Source organism: Rattus norvegicus, chromosome 10, assembly GCF_036323735.1.
Source record: "Rattus norvegicus strain BN/NHsdMcwi chromosome 10, GRCr8, whole genome shotgun sequence".
NCBI classification, from domain to species: Eukaryota; Metazoa; Chordata; class Mammalia; order Rodentia; family Muridae; genus Rattus; species Rattus norvegicus.
Window position 1 is genome coordinate 53,629,382 of NC_086028.1, and position 15,619 is coordinate 53,645,000.

General features: G+C 48.5%; 2 protein-coding genes across 5 annotated transcripts in view; one reads left to right on the top strand and one right to left on the bottom strand.

Annotated features, from left to right (window-relative positions):
- Positions 1-615: 615 nt before the first annotated feature.
- Positions 616-3,439, bottom strand: Pik3r5l1 (phosphoinositide-3-kinase, regulatory subunit 5 like 1). The gene is made up of 3 exons (XM_039087308.2): positions 2,965-3,439; positions 2,182-2,322; positions 616-1,112 (listed from the first exon to the last, which is right to left on the bottom strand). The coding sequence occupies exons 1-3, from the start codon at positions 3,096-3,098 to the stop codon at positions 740-742; spliced, it is 648 nt and encodes a 215-aa protein (XP_038943236.1). The 5' UTR covers positions 3,099-3,439; the 3' UTR covers positions 616-739.
- The window catches only part of Pik3r5 (phosphoinositide-3-kinase, regulatory subunit 5), a 68,082-nt gene continuing 54,550 nt past the window's right edge, over positions 2,088-15,619 (top strand). For 2 of the 4 annotated variants that reach the window (XM_006246770.5, XM_017597454.3), the window contains exon 1: positions 2,088-2,244. The gene's annotated coding sequence lies outside the window, so the exon portion shown is untranslated. Of the gene's footprint in view, positions 2,245-8,290; positions 10,992-15,619 lie in introns of those variants that run through there. The other 2 variants (XM_039086573.2, XM_063269619.1) reach the window with 2 other exon arrangements.

Genomic DNA, 15,619 nt, shown 5'->3' on the forward strand with positions numbered 1-15,619 from the left:
CAGCTCCTCTGGGATCAGTTTTTTCCCAGGAATGAATAGCAGCTGAAGTGATTTGTTGACTGGCTATGAGTACAGACTGAATAACTGAGGCGAGGCAATCTAAAGAGAAATCAGAGTGTGGAAGGACAAGGAGGGATGGAAACCCAGGGGAGATCTGCCTCATGTTCTGTGTGCTGAGGTGTGGTTTACCATGAGCAGAACGTTTGGCTTTAAGGAAAGCACGCTGAGAGTTTGGATGGGAGCTGGCTGTCTAGGCTTCCTGTGTTGGAAGCGTTGTCCTCTGGTGCTAAGAGCCAGAGTCTGTGGGGAAGCAGAGAGATCCTAGGGTGTCTCTGCACTGATGACTGAGGTGCAGAGGTGCAGCGACACCAGAATCACAGGGTTTCCACTCAAGAGAGAAGTTTAGGCTACCATGAATGGGATGGAGAGATGGACCTGGGTGCTCTGGTAGAAAAGAAGCAGCCTCATGCAAAAATGTAATGTCTAACGCTAAAGGGAAGATGAAAAAAAAAAAGAAGCCAGAAACAGAGGTCTGAGGTGAACAGTCTTCAGGGACCAGGGGAGTTTCCTCGGAAAGGTAGCAACAGTAAGGCACATGAACTGGCATGCTGGATCTGGTATTCAAGGTTTTCCTGGTGACCTTTTTCTAGAACATTGTGGAATAAATATAAAATGAGGAAGTCAAAACAGGGCAGGGTGCTCTTTGAAGACATCAGGCAACCAAGGGAAGCAGGGCTATTTACTCATAGCCTTGTTCATAAGAGAAAACAACAGAGCCATACGGTGATTGGAATGCGACCAGGTGCCGCCAAGTGACAGAGGCACCCGTGGGTCTTGCCAGCTGCATTGGCGGTGGGGGTGGGGTGGGGTGGGTGTTGTATTTTCTGGTAGCTGTCATTTTAATTTCTGTCCAGAAGATTCCAGGTGCTCTTGAGGTCTGGCTGGTGGTCAGCCCTGCAGGGACAACAACCCATCCCCGTGTTGAAGGGAGGACAATTTCAAACTCAACATCTGGGCCACAGCTGCTAATAAGAAAGAGAGTGTGCCATTGGAGGGCAGCATCGCTGGGTTTCTGAGGTTCTGAGCTTCCTGGGGTTTTAGTTTTCTTCTTCCTTCAGTTTTGGAAACAGCAAGAATGCAGAAGAAGTCAAACATTCCATGACGTCTCTAGCACATTCCTGGATTGTTAAACGTCCTCCTCTATCCTCTCCATCCCGCACACTGTCAATCTTGTCTGTTTCTTTACAGTGGAGCCTGCTTCCTCCATCCCCCTCCTCCAAATGTCAACACTTTTGTGAACAAAGTGGAGACCCATGGTGGGCATTAAGCCCCTTCCCCACCTAGTTCCAACTTCTGTGCCAGCCCAAAGGGTACTTTCTGTTTCTGTCTATTTGGGGAAGTCACTTTTTCTTGGTATTTAGGGAGTCAGGAAAAGAAAAACCATTGAGTTTTAACATTAGCTTTCAGGTAGGGCTGTGGCTTTTGACCAAAAGTAACGTATGACCTTGCGGTCGGTTCTGGACCTACTCCTGGGAAGGTGGAACCCAGCTGAACTGATGGGAGATTCTGTAAGATGAAGAGGTGGTGGCTTGTGGGATCGGAGGCTGCGGAAGCAGTGCTGGAAGTTTGGACTGGTTGGAATTTTCTAGGAAGGTCCCTGTAGATGGAATAGAGGAGTCAGGGGGCTCCTCATCACAGCAGGGTGTGCAGTCCTTTTAAGGGTTAAGAGCACCCGAAAAATAGAAGTAGTAGGAGGAAGTGGGGCGCTGGGTCTCAATATGAGAAGGAAGCAGCTCATCGAAGCTTCCTCTTTCTTCTCCTTCCCCGAAGCCCCCACCCACCTCTCCTGCGCAGACAAAACGCCCCACGGAACCTAATCTTTCTCTTGGGGAGCTGTGATGCTCAGTACTGGTACACAAGCTAAAGTTTGTAGTTCTCAGGAGCAGATGGGGTCCCAGCGCAGGGCAACTGCTTTGAGTCCTGACCCCTACCTAGAGCTGGATGTTCCGGCTTGACACGGTCGGGCCACCAGAGGGCGAGAGAGCTCGGCTAGGTGGCTAGCCCTGCCCAGACCCCGCCCCCAGGCCCGCCCCCAGGCCCCGCCCCCCAGGGTATTGCGACCCGGCAGATGCTGGGACTTGCTGCCGGGCTCCAGCCACTGAACGGTGGTCGGGGACTCACCCCAACTGCTGAGAGTCGCCGCAGGAGAGGGGCTCAGCGCCCGGCGCCCGGCGGAGACTGCAGGTGTGTAGCTGGGCAGCCAGGGGGTGCTGAGGACACGTATGAGAGTTCGAAGCACAGCCAGAGCAGGTTGGGACCATCCTAGAGCAGAGCAATGTGCCCTAACTGCAGCCGGTTGGCTGGACAGTTGGCGATCTCCTAGTTCCACAGTTAAGGTCCACCTAGGGGACCTTGACCCACAAACCCACGAGACAAACCCAGAGGCAGAAGGAGCGTCCCAGGGCTGTTCATCAAGATTTAAGTAGTTATGCCGCTAAGTGTGTGCGCAGCCTCCTCCTGGGTTACAGGCCACCCTGTGCTTTGGAGTAAAGGAACCTGCCTTTCTCTGGCTCTGAACTCTCTGGGGGAACGTGGACCAACCGGAGTCGTTTGGCATCAGGACCCGGGCGTTATCCTCCACCCGAGCCTCAGGCTGCCTAAAGTTAGTGACCCTCAGACACTGCTGCTGTTCTAGGGAATTGCGCTCCCAGCGCTATGTTTACGCGCTGGAGACACGCGAGTATGAGCGTGTGAATGTATACACGTGTGTGCACGGTAGCGCTGGCGTGATGGCCCCTCCGAGGGTGGTGGTAGTAAATATACGAGAAGTTCAGGACAGTAGGGGGAAGGAGGCTGTTCAGAGGGAAAAGGAAGGCGAGATGAAAGCAGCAGGATGTGGTATGAAGTGAGTTAAGCCTCCTGCTGAGAGGAGGCAACCGGAGGGCTAAAAGCAGGCCAACTCACCTGAAGGCCTTTTCTGAATGGCGGTCCACTTTGCTTTGGGCTTTGCTTTGCCTGGGGGAGGTCGGGTTCCCAGAGCAGAGCTGTGCTCCTTTAACACCTCTTCCGAATCTCTGGGAACCAGTTGTACCGTACATCTTTCCAAGGTGAAACAAAGTTTACACAGTGTTGTTAAGCCCGGATGGGGGAACTCGCTTGGTAAGGTGGAGGTTGCTTAGGAACCGTTGTAAGATGAAACAGAGACAAGAGTTCCAGCCAGGTTCTGGCGTATGGCATCCTTCCGACTGCCTGGATAACCTTATTTGTAACACTGGCTGTCTATGTCTGATCTACAGTGTCGTGTCAGAAATGCAAGGACACGATGCAATGAGAGCTACCCAGTAGAACCTCCACTGTGAGCTATGTATACATGTGTTTGTAGCCTGGGGTTTGAGCGCAGAGGCACAGCAATGCATACTACATGTGAGGATGTAGCCTCGATCTGGAGATGTGCATGTGGCCCACACTTTACTGCTTGCTATATATCATCGCCATTTAAGACATCTGTTACTTAGTGCGTGGCTGTAGAGGAGAGCGTGCATGCGCATGCTTGCCTTGGTACATGTAGAGGTCAGAGGGCAGCTTGACGGAGTCTGTCCTTCCAACTCTGTGAATCCCAGGGAATAAACTCAGGTTGTCAAACATGGTAGGAAGCCATCTCACCTGCTCTGTTTAGTCTTTTCTGAGACAGTCTCAGCCTGTGCCCCAGGCTGGCCTCCACCTCAGTATGTAGCTGAGGCTGGCCTTGAGCTCCAAGTACTGAGGATACAGGCAGTGCCCCTGTGAAAAGTCCCACTTTCTACTCATAGTGTAGCAATGTTGAAGTTAGCATATTACAATTATAATTAGCCCCCATGTTTCTTTCTTGTCAATACACAAAATGACGACGCATCTTTACAACTGAAGGCATCATACAGCTTGTTAAATACAGGGTATATTTACAGATTAGGGGCAATGTTTTAGAGGTACATGGGCACACACTGAATCGTGTCAGTCTTCTAGTCTTCATGTGTTTAAAAAATGGAACTTCATAAGTGCTGAGATCTTGAAGTGTCTAGGTTTTTTGTTTGTTTGTTTTTGGAGGGTTTTTTTTTGGTGTTATTGTTGATTTTTGTTTTGCCCTTTGAGACAGTCTCACTGTGTATCCCCTAGCTGACCTGAAACTCACTGTGTAGACCAGGCTGACCTTGAACTCACAGACTACTTCTTACAAGTGCTTTTTTGAATTGCTTTCTCGGGGATTAAAGGCATGCACCTCCACACCCAGTCCTCTGGGATCTAGGTTTAAAGACTTTGCCTGCTTTGTTAAGTGGTACACATCGGATCTGATTTAGTAGCTTCCCCAGAATGTGATCAGATAGTTCGAACCCACCCTTCTCCTTTGGACCTTGGGCCTGCTTCTGATACGTTTCCCTCCATCTCTTTTATCTTCTACATGACTTCTACCCCTTTGGTTACACTTTTGTGGTGCATTGGACACCGTGCAAAGTGCTTCATGCCTTTTTTCTTTTTCTTTTTAAGAAGGATTTATTTTTATTTATATGGGCACGCTGTCGCTGTCTTCAGACACACCAGAAGAGGGCATCAGATCTCATTACAGATGGTCGTGAGCCACCATGCGGTTGCTGGGACTTGAACTCAGGACCTCTGGAAGGAGTCAGTGCTCTAACCACTGATCCACCTCTCCAGCCGGCTTCATGCTCTTTTATCTTGATATCCACACTCTGAGGTAGCTGTGGCTACCACTCCCACTTTACAGAAAAGGAAATGGGGTGCTGAAGCCACTCAGTCAGAAAGCGCCAGACCTGGGATGACTCTAGCACCTGCTCTTTCTTGGCCAGAGGAGAGAAGGCTCCAGTGGTGGGCTGTGGTTTTGCTTCTAGTCTGGCTGGCAGGAAGCTGTTGGACAATTGGGATTCTATGGTTCTGGGTGATGAAGGCATAGATATCACATGGGGGTGATAAACCAGAAAGTAGGTAACTTTTGTAGCTCAGAGCATAAGTCTCCTAACTCTCATTTGGGCCCCAGATTCTGGCCAGTAGAGCTTGGCCTCCCCAGCCTCCCGCATCCTGTTCCTATAGTAATGGAAGATGTCCCAGGTCTAAGTGAATCTCCCTCCTGCCCCCAGCCGAGGTCCACCCTCCTGCTTTCTCTTGTGAGGCTCAGGAAGTCCTCAGCTTTGAACACACTGCTTCATCTCCTCAGACTGCTCGGCCCTTCCTCTACCTGCCGAGTGGACTGGAAATTCCTCCTTGGGTGAAGGATCTAAGCTCCATCTTCCAGAGTCTTCCCCAACCTCTGCTCTCACCTGGTAACACTAAGCTACCATCCCTCTGTGGTCTCCCAGCACAGCACTGACTGGCCTGTTCCATGGGAAATTATCAGGGACAGACACAGCTATGACCTGTTCGTGATCAGCAGGGCACCACAAGTCTCCCTAGGATATCACAGACAAGAAGCCCTCAATGCACCACACCAGTAGAAGCTGCTTAGAGGCTGGAGAGTGTTGGGGTACAGGGTGTGGCCCCCAGAGACTGTTGTGCTTTCCATTAACATGTCCTCTGGAGTCTTGTTGTTGTGTTGACCTAGGCAAATGAGCATTGTGGTTTCATGGGGGTGTGGGCGGGGCTGGGATGTGAAGATTGAAGATGGATTCTAGCCTATGAGTCTTGCTTGTTTCTACCTCACTCCTCCACTCCTAGCCACACAGCCTTGATTACAATCAGATGCCTCTCTGAGTGGTATTTCCCCTGACTCTATGGCAGCAGTGTGGCCTTTGACCAGGCCTAACCTTCCATAGCAGTTTCTTATGGAGAATGTTCAGTGTACAGTCACGGTCCAGGCTCAGAAGACATGGGAAGGCAAAGATGGTTCCTGCTCTCAAGGAGATGTGGTCTAGTGGTTCAGGACACGTGGCACAGAGATCATCTAGTTATATGTGTGAGAAACGCATGATGCCGTGGGGGGGTTACAGGAAGGGAGTTTGGGGTTGAGGGTTACGCCATAGTTTACTTGAGACTTGAGAGATATGAAATAAAAGAAAATAATACTCATGACAATAATACAATGGACATTTGGCAGATGCTTATGGCTTTGTGGATATCTTCTCTCATGAGTTTGTCCCCCAATAACTTGGGGTATATGAGGGGTTTCCGTCTTCTGAGATGAGATGTTACAATCAATGGTAATGACTTGGTTCTATTTCTGATGTGGACCAAGGGCTCTTTTAATACTCTTCCTCCCTCTTCCCATATTCCAAAGTTCGTTTTGTGGACATCAAAGTCTTAAATACTGTGGCAGTGGGGGAAGGCTCCCTCTTCTTCTCTGTTCTTTGCTGGAGAACACACCCATCTTAGAATCCTTCATTGTCTCGTTTTTTTGTTAGTAGCTCAGGGCATCTGTACCCATGGGAAATTCTACCCATTGAAGCTCTGCCTCTAGCTGGTGTCTCTTGGGCACCCTGTTCTGGCCACGTTCAGAAACCCAGCTCCTGATTCTCTGAATCATGTAATATGGTTCCTGGTCAGCTCCCAGATCCTTCTTCTCCATGTAACGCTGTCTTCCAAGAACCCCAACATCCACTCAGACATACGGTTGAATGTTTGTTCCTGTGTGGCTCTGTGGTGTGGGCTCTTGTCAGGCAAATCTTTATACAACCACTTCCACCCAACCTGGTCGACGTGGCCAACCTCCTCTGGGGATTTTCTGCCTCAGTTAGGTCACGTCAGCCTCACCTACAGCTCTTCCAGAAGAGTTTCAAACACTCTCTAGGTCAGCAGCTCTCAACCTTCTTAATGCTTTTAATTCAACATGCCTTTAATACAGTTCTTTATGTGGTACTGGCCCCAGCCATAAAATTACTTACGTTGCTACCTCACAACTAATTTTGCTGCTGTTACAAATCGCAGTTCTCTGATGGGCTTGTGGTCTTAGGTGTCCCTGTGAAAGGCCCATTCAAGGGGTCTCAACCCACAGGTGGAGAAACAGTGCTCTAGGTAGTGGGTCCCTCTGAAACACTGAAGGAAGGTCTAGTTAGTAAGCACACATGTATACATAATCAAACATACACACATATACACTGTCTCTTGTACATAAAACCTCAGGGTCTTCTTAGATTTCTCTAGTCCAACAAAGAGCCCAGTTTAGCAAACTGTGTTCCAGGAAACAAAATCGTCTCTATGCAGTGAGGAAAGGCAGCTGTTATTGGAGACAAGCTGCACGTGGAGATGAGTGGTGAATAATTTAGAGGGCACCAGGGTCGGGGGGTACACCTTAGTGACTTTCTATCTAATGAGACTCTGAGTCGTGTGGTAGGGGACTGCTAAACTTCCTGAGCCTACTGAACTCCGTGAGCATGTCTTCTGCATTTTATTTTTTAATGTGAAATCTTGCTATGTAGCTCAGACTGCCCTCTAACTTGCACTCAGAGTACCGAGGACCTACTGAGTACTGGCATTACAGGCCTGCACCGCTATGTCCATCTACCATCTCCGGATTTCTTGTGAAGAGTTGATTCCAACTTGTCTCCAAGATAGCAGATGAGCATTGCCCTTGGGGAGGACATCCTGATAAGAAGCACTTCCACTCGGCTCCCCAGCCAGGGCACCAGATTTATGGCTAGGAATGGGTGACAGAGAAGTGGCCACTATCGAGTCTTTGCCAGTTATGTCTGCAAACCCCTGTGTTCCTGGAGACTGACTTGTTTTGGGACTTCCTTTCTTTGATGTGATAGTGACACATTTGCGTTAATGTGTTTGAAAGTGTCTTCCTTCCCTTGCTCATTTACAAGGAATGTTAAAAGCATGACTGAATATTAAGGCCATCAAATACATTTTTAAACATACACTAGAAAATTCTCTCACCTTGGCATGGGATTATATGACACGTCATATTATTCACTTCCTCTCACTGAGCCTTCCTTGCATTTCTGGGACGAATTTAATTATTATTTTAAGTACAGAACTGGGTTTGTTCAGTGTGAGCCTCTTTAGCAGTTTTGCGTCTGTACTTAAGGTGCTAGCTTCCCATCCTTGTGGGACACCTGAGATAATCACCTGGTAAGGAGGAAAGGCTGACTTGGGTTCCATGTTTTGGAATTTTCAGTCTGTAATGGATTGGCTTCACTGTTTTGAACCTGTGGTGAAGAAATGGGTCGTGGTTGAAACATATGATAGAATCAAACTGCTTACATCATGGCTGGGAAGGGAAGCAGGGCGGGGGAAGGGAAGGAGGGAAGAAGGGAAGGAGGAAAGGAGGAGGAGGGAAGAAGGGAGGGAGGGCAAGAGGGAGGGAGGGAAAGAAGGAGAGAAGAAGGGAGGAAAGCAGTAGGAGAGAGATAGACACAGAGAACACTCTGGGGTCTTGCAGTCCCCTATGTAACTATAATCCAACGACCTAACAACCTCTCATTAGCATGCACCCCACCCCCAGCTTCTTAAAGGTTCCATTAACCCCTAATCTAAATAGCACTGAACTAGAGACCAAGCATTTAGCATATACATATCTTTAGGAACATATCTTTAGGATTCAAATTACCCCCAAGCAAGTTGGCCCTCACTGCTCTCCTTAATTTCTAGTGCTGGCTTCGAAGGTGAACTTAGAGGCAATTCATCTCTCGCACCCTGGGGTGACTTGCAGAGCAAGGCAGTGCCAGCGCTTCCCTTGGCAGTCAGCTGCTCTGATGCTGCGGTCCCCTGCTCCTGAACCCCTGGCATCTCACTGTGATCGTCTCTCCTCTGCTTTTCAGTTCTCTTACCTGCACACCTAGAATCCCCAGCCACCCATAGCTAATACTGGAGTCATCTCTGGTTCTTGACTCTGACGGCCAGCCTCTGCGTCTTCAGCTTAGGCAAAAGTCATTTCCACAGAGAGCCAGGCAGATTCCTCTGAGTGAAACTCAACTCTCCCAGCCACCTTCAGAGGAATGCTGACTGACAGCCCGTGTTATGCCCAGAGAAAGGTAACCAATGGGGGGTGTGAGGACTTGATGTAAAAATTATTTTAAAAATTATTTTCTCTAAGCAGAAAAGATGAGAGGGGTGCCACCTGTCTTCGGATGTCTGAAGGGCAGCTTCCTTTGAAAAAGGTAAACAGGACAGGAAAGGAGTCAGTGAGAGAAAAGGAACAGGAAATAGAATTCAGCTTACTTCAAGGAAGATCTTAGAGAAAGTCAGAGCAGATTGCATTTTGACAGTCATTTCCCTTTTGGTGGAAGTGTTCTGGGAAAATGCCTGCTGCTCCTACAGCCATGGTAGCTGTGAGAGAGGGTGTGAGATACCCCTGCTCTTTTCTATTCAGTGATCGTGTCTGACTTTGTGCAGGATTACTCTGTCTGTGAGTGGTGGTGCATGCCTATAAGAAAATTGCTAGGAGTTTGAGGCCAGCCTAAGCTACCTAGCAAGAATGCCTCATTCTTTTTCTCAAGATGATTGTTCTGAAAGTTGAAAAAGTAAGTAAGAAGTCTGGTGGACTTGAGAGAACAAATCCTAGAGCCCGGCAGTTACCTCAAAAGTCCCACATCTGCTTCACGGTGAGTTCCTCCTCGCTGTTTCAAAAAGCATCAGTGCCCATGGCGACCCCCACTTGAGACCTAGATCTTTCTCACATCCTAAGCTCGGGAGTGGGACTCTGCTTGGGGTCCTCTGTTCTTCGCTAACTCTGACACACTCGGTCCTGCTAAAAGTCATCTGGGTAGAACCCATCAAACTCTCATAGCCGGCCACATGCTCTCCATGGTGAGCCGGGAGTGACTGGCCTCTGGAATATGTGGCTTTCGAGCCAATATTTCGTAAGCCTTTGAAATTTGCCTTTGTTTCTATACTGACATTTTGGGAGATTCATTTTGAGAGAACTGGGTACTCAGAGCCATGTGTATGTTTGGGGGAGTATATCACTGTGGTGTGACACTCAGGTCACTAGAGGAACCAGAAGATGCGACAGTCAATCTTTGTACATAGTGTCCTCATGTCCCCGAGCCCAATGACTCCTGGACCAGTTGACACCAGGATTCTGACCTGGAAGTTTCTAGGCTTCTCTCTGGATGAGACCTTGTGGGAAACTGATGATACAGCTCTGATCCTAAAGCTGGACAGTTCCCTCAAAAGTGACTCTAACTTGTGACCCTCCTGGCATTGCAAGCATGTGCCACTGGGTCTCCTTCTTGGAAGTTTCTACAGAAGTCCGAGTCCATCTGCTTTTGGCTGGAGCTATCCCCTTCCCACTCATGCCTCTAGTCAACCTGTCCTATTCTGTCCTTGGTCCCCTCCCTCCCTGGACGTGCTTGTCTTTCTCATTCCAGTCCTTGTTCCTAAGGACATGCTGGCTGCTTTCCCTTGGACGCGCTGTTTTACTGTAAACAGGCATTGGAACCTAACACACTTCCTCTGAGGACTTCCCCATTGCTGTCTCTTCTCCAACTCCAGCTCTGAAGCCTTGGTGTCCTCTCTGACAAACGATGTCTCCCCTTCTCCACTCTGTCCTGCTGTGATGATACTCCCTAACACCACGACTCTTTTGTCTCTGACCTCTCCCATCCTTTCCTCTGATGGTCAATGAATTTTCATCACTGTGGACCCGTGGAGGACTTCTGTCACAGTCTCTTCCTTTCTCTACCAGGAGCCATGGAAGTGAGCTCCATCACTACAACCAGAACCTTCTGATGGCATCCCACTTTGGAGAAAACCTAATGTCCTGGGCGTTCCTTAAGATACAGTACAAGTGACACTGTGTTCTTTATGAATTCTCGTCTTTTCAAATTCCACTCCCCACCCCAAAAGTGACTCTAACTTGTGACCCTCCCCAAGACCTAAAGTGTTCTTGCCCCTCAGCCTTTCCTGGTAAAGAATGTTTTCCAGCCCTTTTTTCATTCCCGAGTCCCCAGTGCTTTGGGAGAAGCAGTACTTGGCCGTGTTCTGTCAGTGGTGGCTGAGACGGACAGCCCATGAAGCAGCCAGCACAGGGAGACCAGAGACTCAGCCGTGAGGGCTGACTGGTAAGCTGAACCACCCATATTTGACCTCTCTTGGGGGTTTCACTGCAACTCCCTTAGGGGCTATGCCTTCTAAGCATCTCACTGGCTTCCTGGGGGCTCTGACAGGTTCAGATACCTGTGTCTGTGCTTTCTGGAAACAGGACAAAGTAGATGTCCTCTGGTGCCATTTCAGGTCCCCGCTCTGGCAAAAGGCATGTGCTGATTCTTCTGAGGATCCTCTTGCAGTCACATCAGCAGAGGGTGGGTGGGATGGGGAAGTCCTGAGGAACCTCTCCCCAACCCCTGACAAGCCCCAGTCTGTGAAGCTTGGGTACAGGAGGCTGGGGAAGTTTCTGTTTGCAACACAGTATTTACAAGGCCTAGGGCCTTCCTGTCCCACCTACCAAGTAGGCTGTGGGGCAACTGAGAGCAGTGCTTCCAGGAGGAGTCAGACAAAAAGTGGTTGGGGGGACTTTGGGGGGTTCTTCAGACATCTCTGGGGGTGCCTGGTCTACCTGGCCTAGGACAGGTTAAGAGAGATAGAGAATACGTGTGTTTCAATGGGGAGTTATAAAGGACTATGAATATTTTACGTTCTGCCTGTTTTAGAGGGCAAAACCTGAAAGCATTTTTCACAGACGTAGCCCTGTAGAGTGACGGTAATCCTTTAGAACACCAGCAAAAGCAAGCCTTCTTCTCTGATTCCAGGGGACCATGGATCGGCATAAGGAGGAGGAGGTTCTCATCATCTTTTGCTTCCTTATTCTCCCCCTCTCCCTTCCCTCCTCCTCACATTTCTTCCCTCCCTGCTTCTTCTCTCTGTTTCTTGTTCTTTTTTTCCTTCATTCTTTCTGTATGTGGTATGTGCGTGTAGACTGTTTGTATGTGTGCCCACGCGTGTCTGCTCGTATGTGCCTGTTCACATGCTGTTGGAGTCCAAAGGTCAATGCCCAATGTCTTCCTCTGTTAGTCTATTGTTCTCCGCCTTACTTTCTTTAAGCTAGGGTGTCCCACAGAGCCTGAACTTCATCAGCGCAGCAAGAGTAGCTGACCCATGTGCTGCAGACATCCTCCTGTCTCTGCTTCCCCAGAGCTGGGATTCCACACTGTTGAACCCAGTCTCTTTATGTGGGTCCCGGGGATCCAAACTGTGGTCATTGTGTGTGTGTGACCAACATGTCACAGACTAAGCAGATGGCTTTCTTTTTCTGAAGGGGAGCTATGCTTTGGAGAGGGAGGAGGGCTCTCTCTGGAAAGGGAAAAACCCAGCAGACAAAACCCCTCTTTCTCATTTGGGGTCCATCTAGGTGGAGAGTGCTGCCTCCACACCTGCTTCTGTGGCCTGAGGAGTCCGTTACGGTCTTCTGGTCTCCTCACAGGCCACAGCAAGTTCTGGGGCACCCAGCCATTTGCCTGGATTCCTTGCTGGATCCGCAAGAACATGAGCTTATGTGTCCAGAGTCCCCTCACCGGCCCCAGATATGAGTATCCGGAAAGATCTTGGAAGGTTCTTTAGGTCTTCTTGGCCAAGGGGATAGGAATGCCCCCCATGTTTCTCTGAAGCTAGAGACCCAAACCACAACTCAATTTTAAAGATATGAGGCTGTTTTTCGAAGTGTGTTATTTCTCTGAACCCACCAGAGAAAGGATGGAATATATGAGCCACCCACCCAGCTTCAGGGCTAAGGCGTGAAAACCTTATGACAGTGATGGGCTGGACTGTGGGTTACAATGTGAGAACATTTGCTATGAACAGTAAAGGTAGGGGGAGCAGTGATAAGGGTGTGGCTTTAAAGGGCTTGTTAATAAAAATATCCGGTCACTGGCTGTGATGACACATACCTGTGAACCCAGTACTTGAGAATCTGAGGCAGGAGGATTACCATGAGTTTTAGATGTGTCAAAAAACAACCTCCTTGAGAGAGAGACAGAGGCTGCCCTGAGGACACTGGGAAAGATGAAAATCGGAGTCAAAGCAGCCTGCAGATGCAAAAACAAAACAAAACAAAACAACCCCCCCAAAAAAGAAAAAACCAAACCAAACAGACAAAAACCACCACCACCACCACCACCACAACAAAACCCCACAGTTCTGACCTGTGAGGCTAAGCCCAGGGCCAAACGGGAACTATTGGGAGTTTCATCAAAAGTTACTGAGCCAGACGAGCAGGATGGCGGGGACATGGAGGAGCTGACAGACAAAACCCTCAATGGACAACTCATTGATGCTTAAAATAAGGACACCTCATAGGCATCACCAACTACCATTCTTCCTCTCATGTCCCACTTTTCCCCAAGGCTCCGAGCGGCCCTTGGAGATGGATGTAGCTGGCATTGATAGGCCAAGGCTAAATTCTACTGTCAGCAGGCTCCTCTGGGGGGATGCGGAAGGACTTGGTGGGGGTCATCATTGCATGATGACCATAGTTCCACCTTGGGTCTAGAGCTCAGCCTCTCTTTCTCATGCTCCTCTCAAAGACAGGGATTGCCTTGCCCAGGGCTTTGAGCTCCTAAGATCGGCTCAGAAGATAAAGATGGGGGCATCAGTTTCACTGAAGCATTTGCTGCCTCAGAGGGAGGAAAAGTCATTGTGAAATGTTATTTATTCTGTGGTGCCTTCTTATTGGTCAGTTGCAGACGGTCTCTACTCCGTTACTGAAACAGGAACTTTCTACAGAGAATTGCTTTACTGCCTGGCCAACTCCGTATGTGCCCAGGAGCAGTTGGCCTGAAAATCCTAGAGTCCCTTTCATTACACAGCCTACAGAACAGGTGACACACAGGCAGCAAACCACCTAGAAAGTTCCCACCACCTTTCTGGAGGTCTTTATGAGGTGGCCTCCTACAAGGGAATTTTGGGTACACAGTATGGGCTTCATTTAAGGTCACTCCATAATCATACACTACAAATTTGGGAAAGTCCACTGTTTACATCAACATGGCACAGTATCAGATAAGCAAAACCATTCCGTTTTCTGACTCAGCATGGACCTTTTCTGACCTTAACGCGTTCTCGTTTATTGTATAGGAAGAGACCCTAGCTGCTAGTGGCTTAAACGAGCCAGGGGTTCATTTCCTTCTCAGGTAACAGCCACGTATAAGGGAGCCACATGTTAGAGACAGTCTCTCAGGTCAGAAACCAAGCTTCCTTCTATCTTATGCCTCTTTCTTTTCCCTGCATGTAGCTTTCCTCCCATGGCCTATGATGGCTGCTTTGGTAGTGCAATTACATCTTCCATTGGGCCATCAAGAGGAGGGCAGGGAATGGTAGGGTGCGAACCTTTTAACAGTGTGCTTTGGAAATCACATCTGTCAGTGTCTGCTCACACTCCAATGGGCACACAAGAGCAGCTGGGAAACGTAACCCAAAGTTTCTGAAAGTTATTGTCAGAGAAGAGAGGAGTGTGGCTAAGAAGGGCAAATAAAGTCTCAGTCATACTGGAAACCTGAGTAAACCCCCACTGACACATACACTTTATTACCCTTGCCACAGAATAAACATCTTGAGAGCCCGTTGAAAACTTTGAATAAAAAATGGCATGTGGGCCAGGGAGATGGCTCAGTGGGTAAGGCACTAGCTGCATAAGCATGAGAAATTGAGTTCGAATCCCCAGAATCTGTGAAAAGCCAGGTGCACCAGTAATCCTAGTGCCCCTACAGCTAAATGGGAGGTGAAGCCTAAAAGCTCAGGGGCTTATCCTGGTGTAGAGAGAAAAAGCCCTGTCTCAAATAAGGTAGAAGGTGAGGACAAACACCCGAGGTTATCTTATGATCTTCATACATGTGCTATGGCATATTCACGTGTGCACTTACCCACAAGCATGCTCACTTACATCCACAGCACACATACACACATAAAAAATGGCATGTTGTATCAAAAGACAGAATCTTCTCAAATGTCCATAGATAATGTCTGTGTACAGTGGACTAGTCTTCAGCCTTAAAAAGGGCTACAATTCTAACACTCACTACAGCATGGATGGGCCTTGAAGACACACTAAATATGATAAGCCAAGCACAAAGGAACGAATACTGTTTGCTTCCATTTATGTGAGCTAACCACAGCTCTCAATGCCAACGGGATGGAAAGGAGATTAAGAGATGGCCAGAGGCAGAGAGGAAGGGGAAACAGTTAGTGTGTTCTGTGTATGTTGTTCCATGCTGAAAGATAAAAACACAGGTGATAAAGAGGAGGGATAGCTGCTCAGGATATGAAAGCACTTCATGCCACTGAGCTGTACATCTTATGTACAAAACAGTGTCACTTCATATCTCGTATGTTAGCACCATTTAAAAAGATGACGTTCGGGGTTGGGGATTTAGCTCAGCGGTAGAGCACTTGCCTAGCAAGCGCAAGGCCCTGGGTTGGGTCCCCAGCTCTGAAAAAAAAAAAAAAGAAAAGAAAAGAAAAGAAAAAAGAAACGAAAGGAGACATTGCAAAATCGAAAAACAAACAAACAAACAAACAAACAAACAAACACCCATGCACAAAATGCAGAACTGGGTTTGACTCTTCTGTTCTAAAAAAAAAAAGGTGACGTTCCATAGGGGTCCATCAGCAGGGGTCTCTGGTGTTTTATGATGGATGTCCCTACAGATAAAGATGCTCAACGCTTTCGGGCAAGTTTACTAAATCAGCCACCAGACAG

Bases quoted from the DNA above. Each gene is read 5' to 3' on its own strand.
- Pik3r5l1 (XM_039087308.2), bottom strand. From the start codon at position 3,098: ATGTACGGTACAACTGGTTCCCAGAGATTCGGAAGAGGTGTTAAAGGA. The intron at 2,323-2,964 runs GTGAGTTGGCCT...GCTCTGCTCTAG, and splicing joins CATTCAGAAAAGGCCTTCAG to GATGGTCCCAACCTGCTCTG. The intron at 1,113-2,181 runs GTGAGTCCCCGA...CCAAAACTGAAG, and splicing joins GGCGACTCTCAGCAGTTGGG to GAAGAAGAAAACTAAAACCC.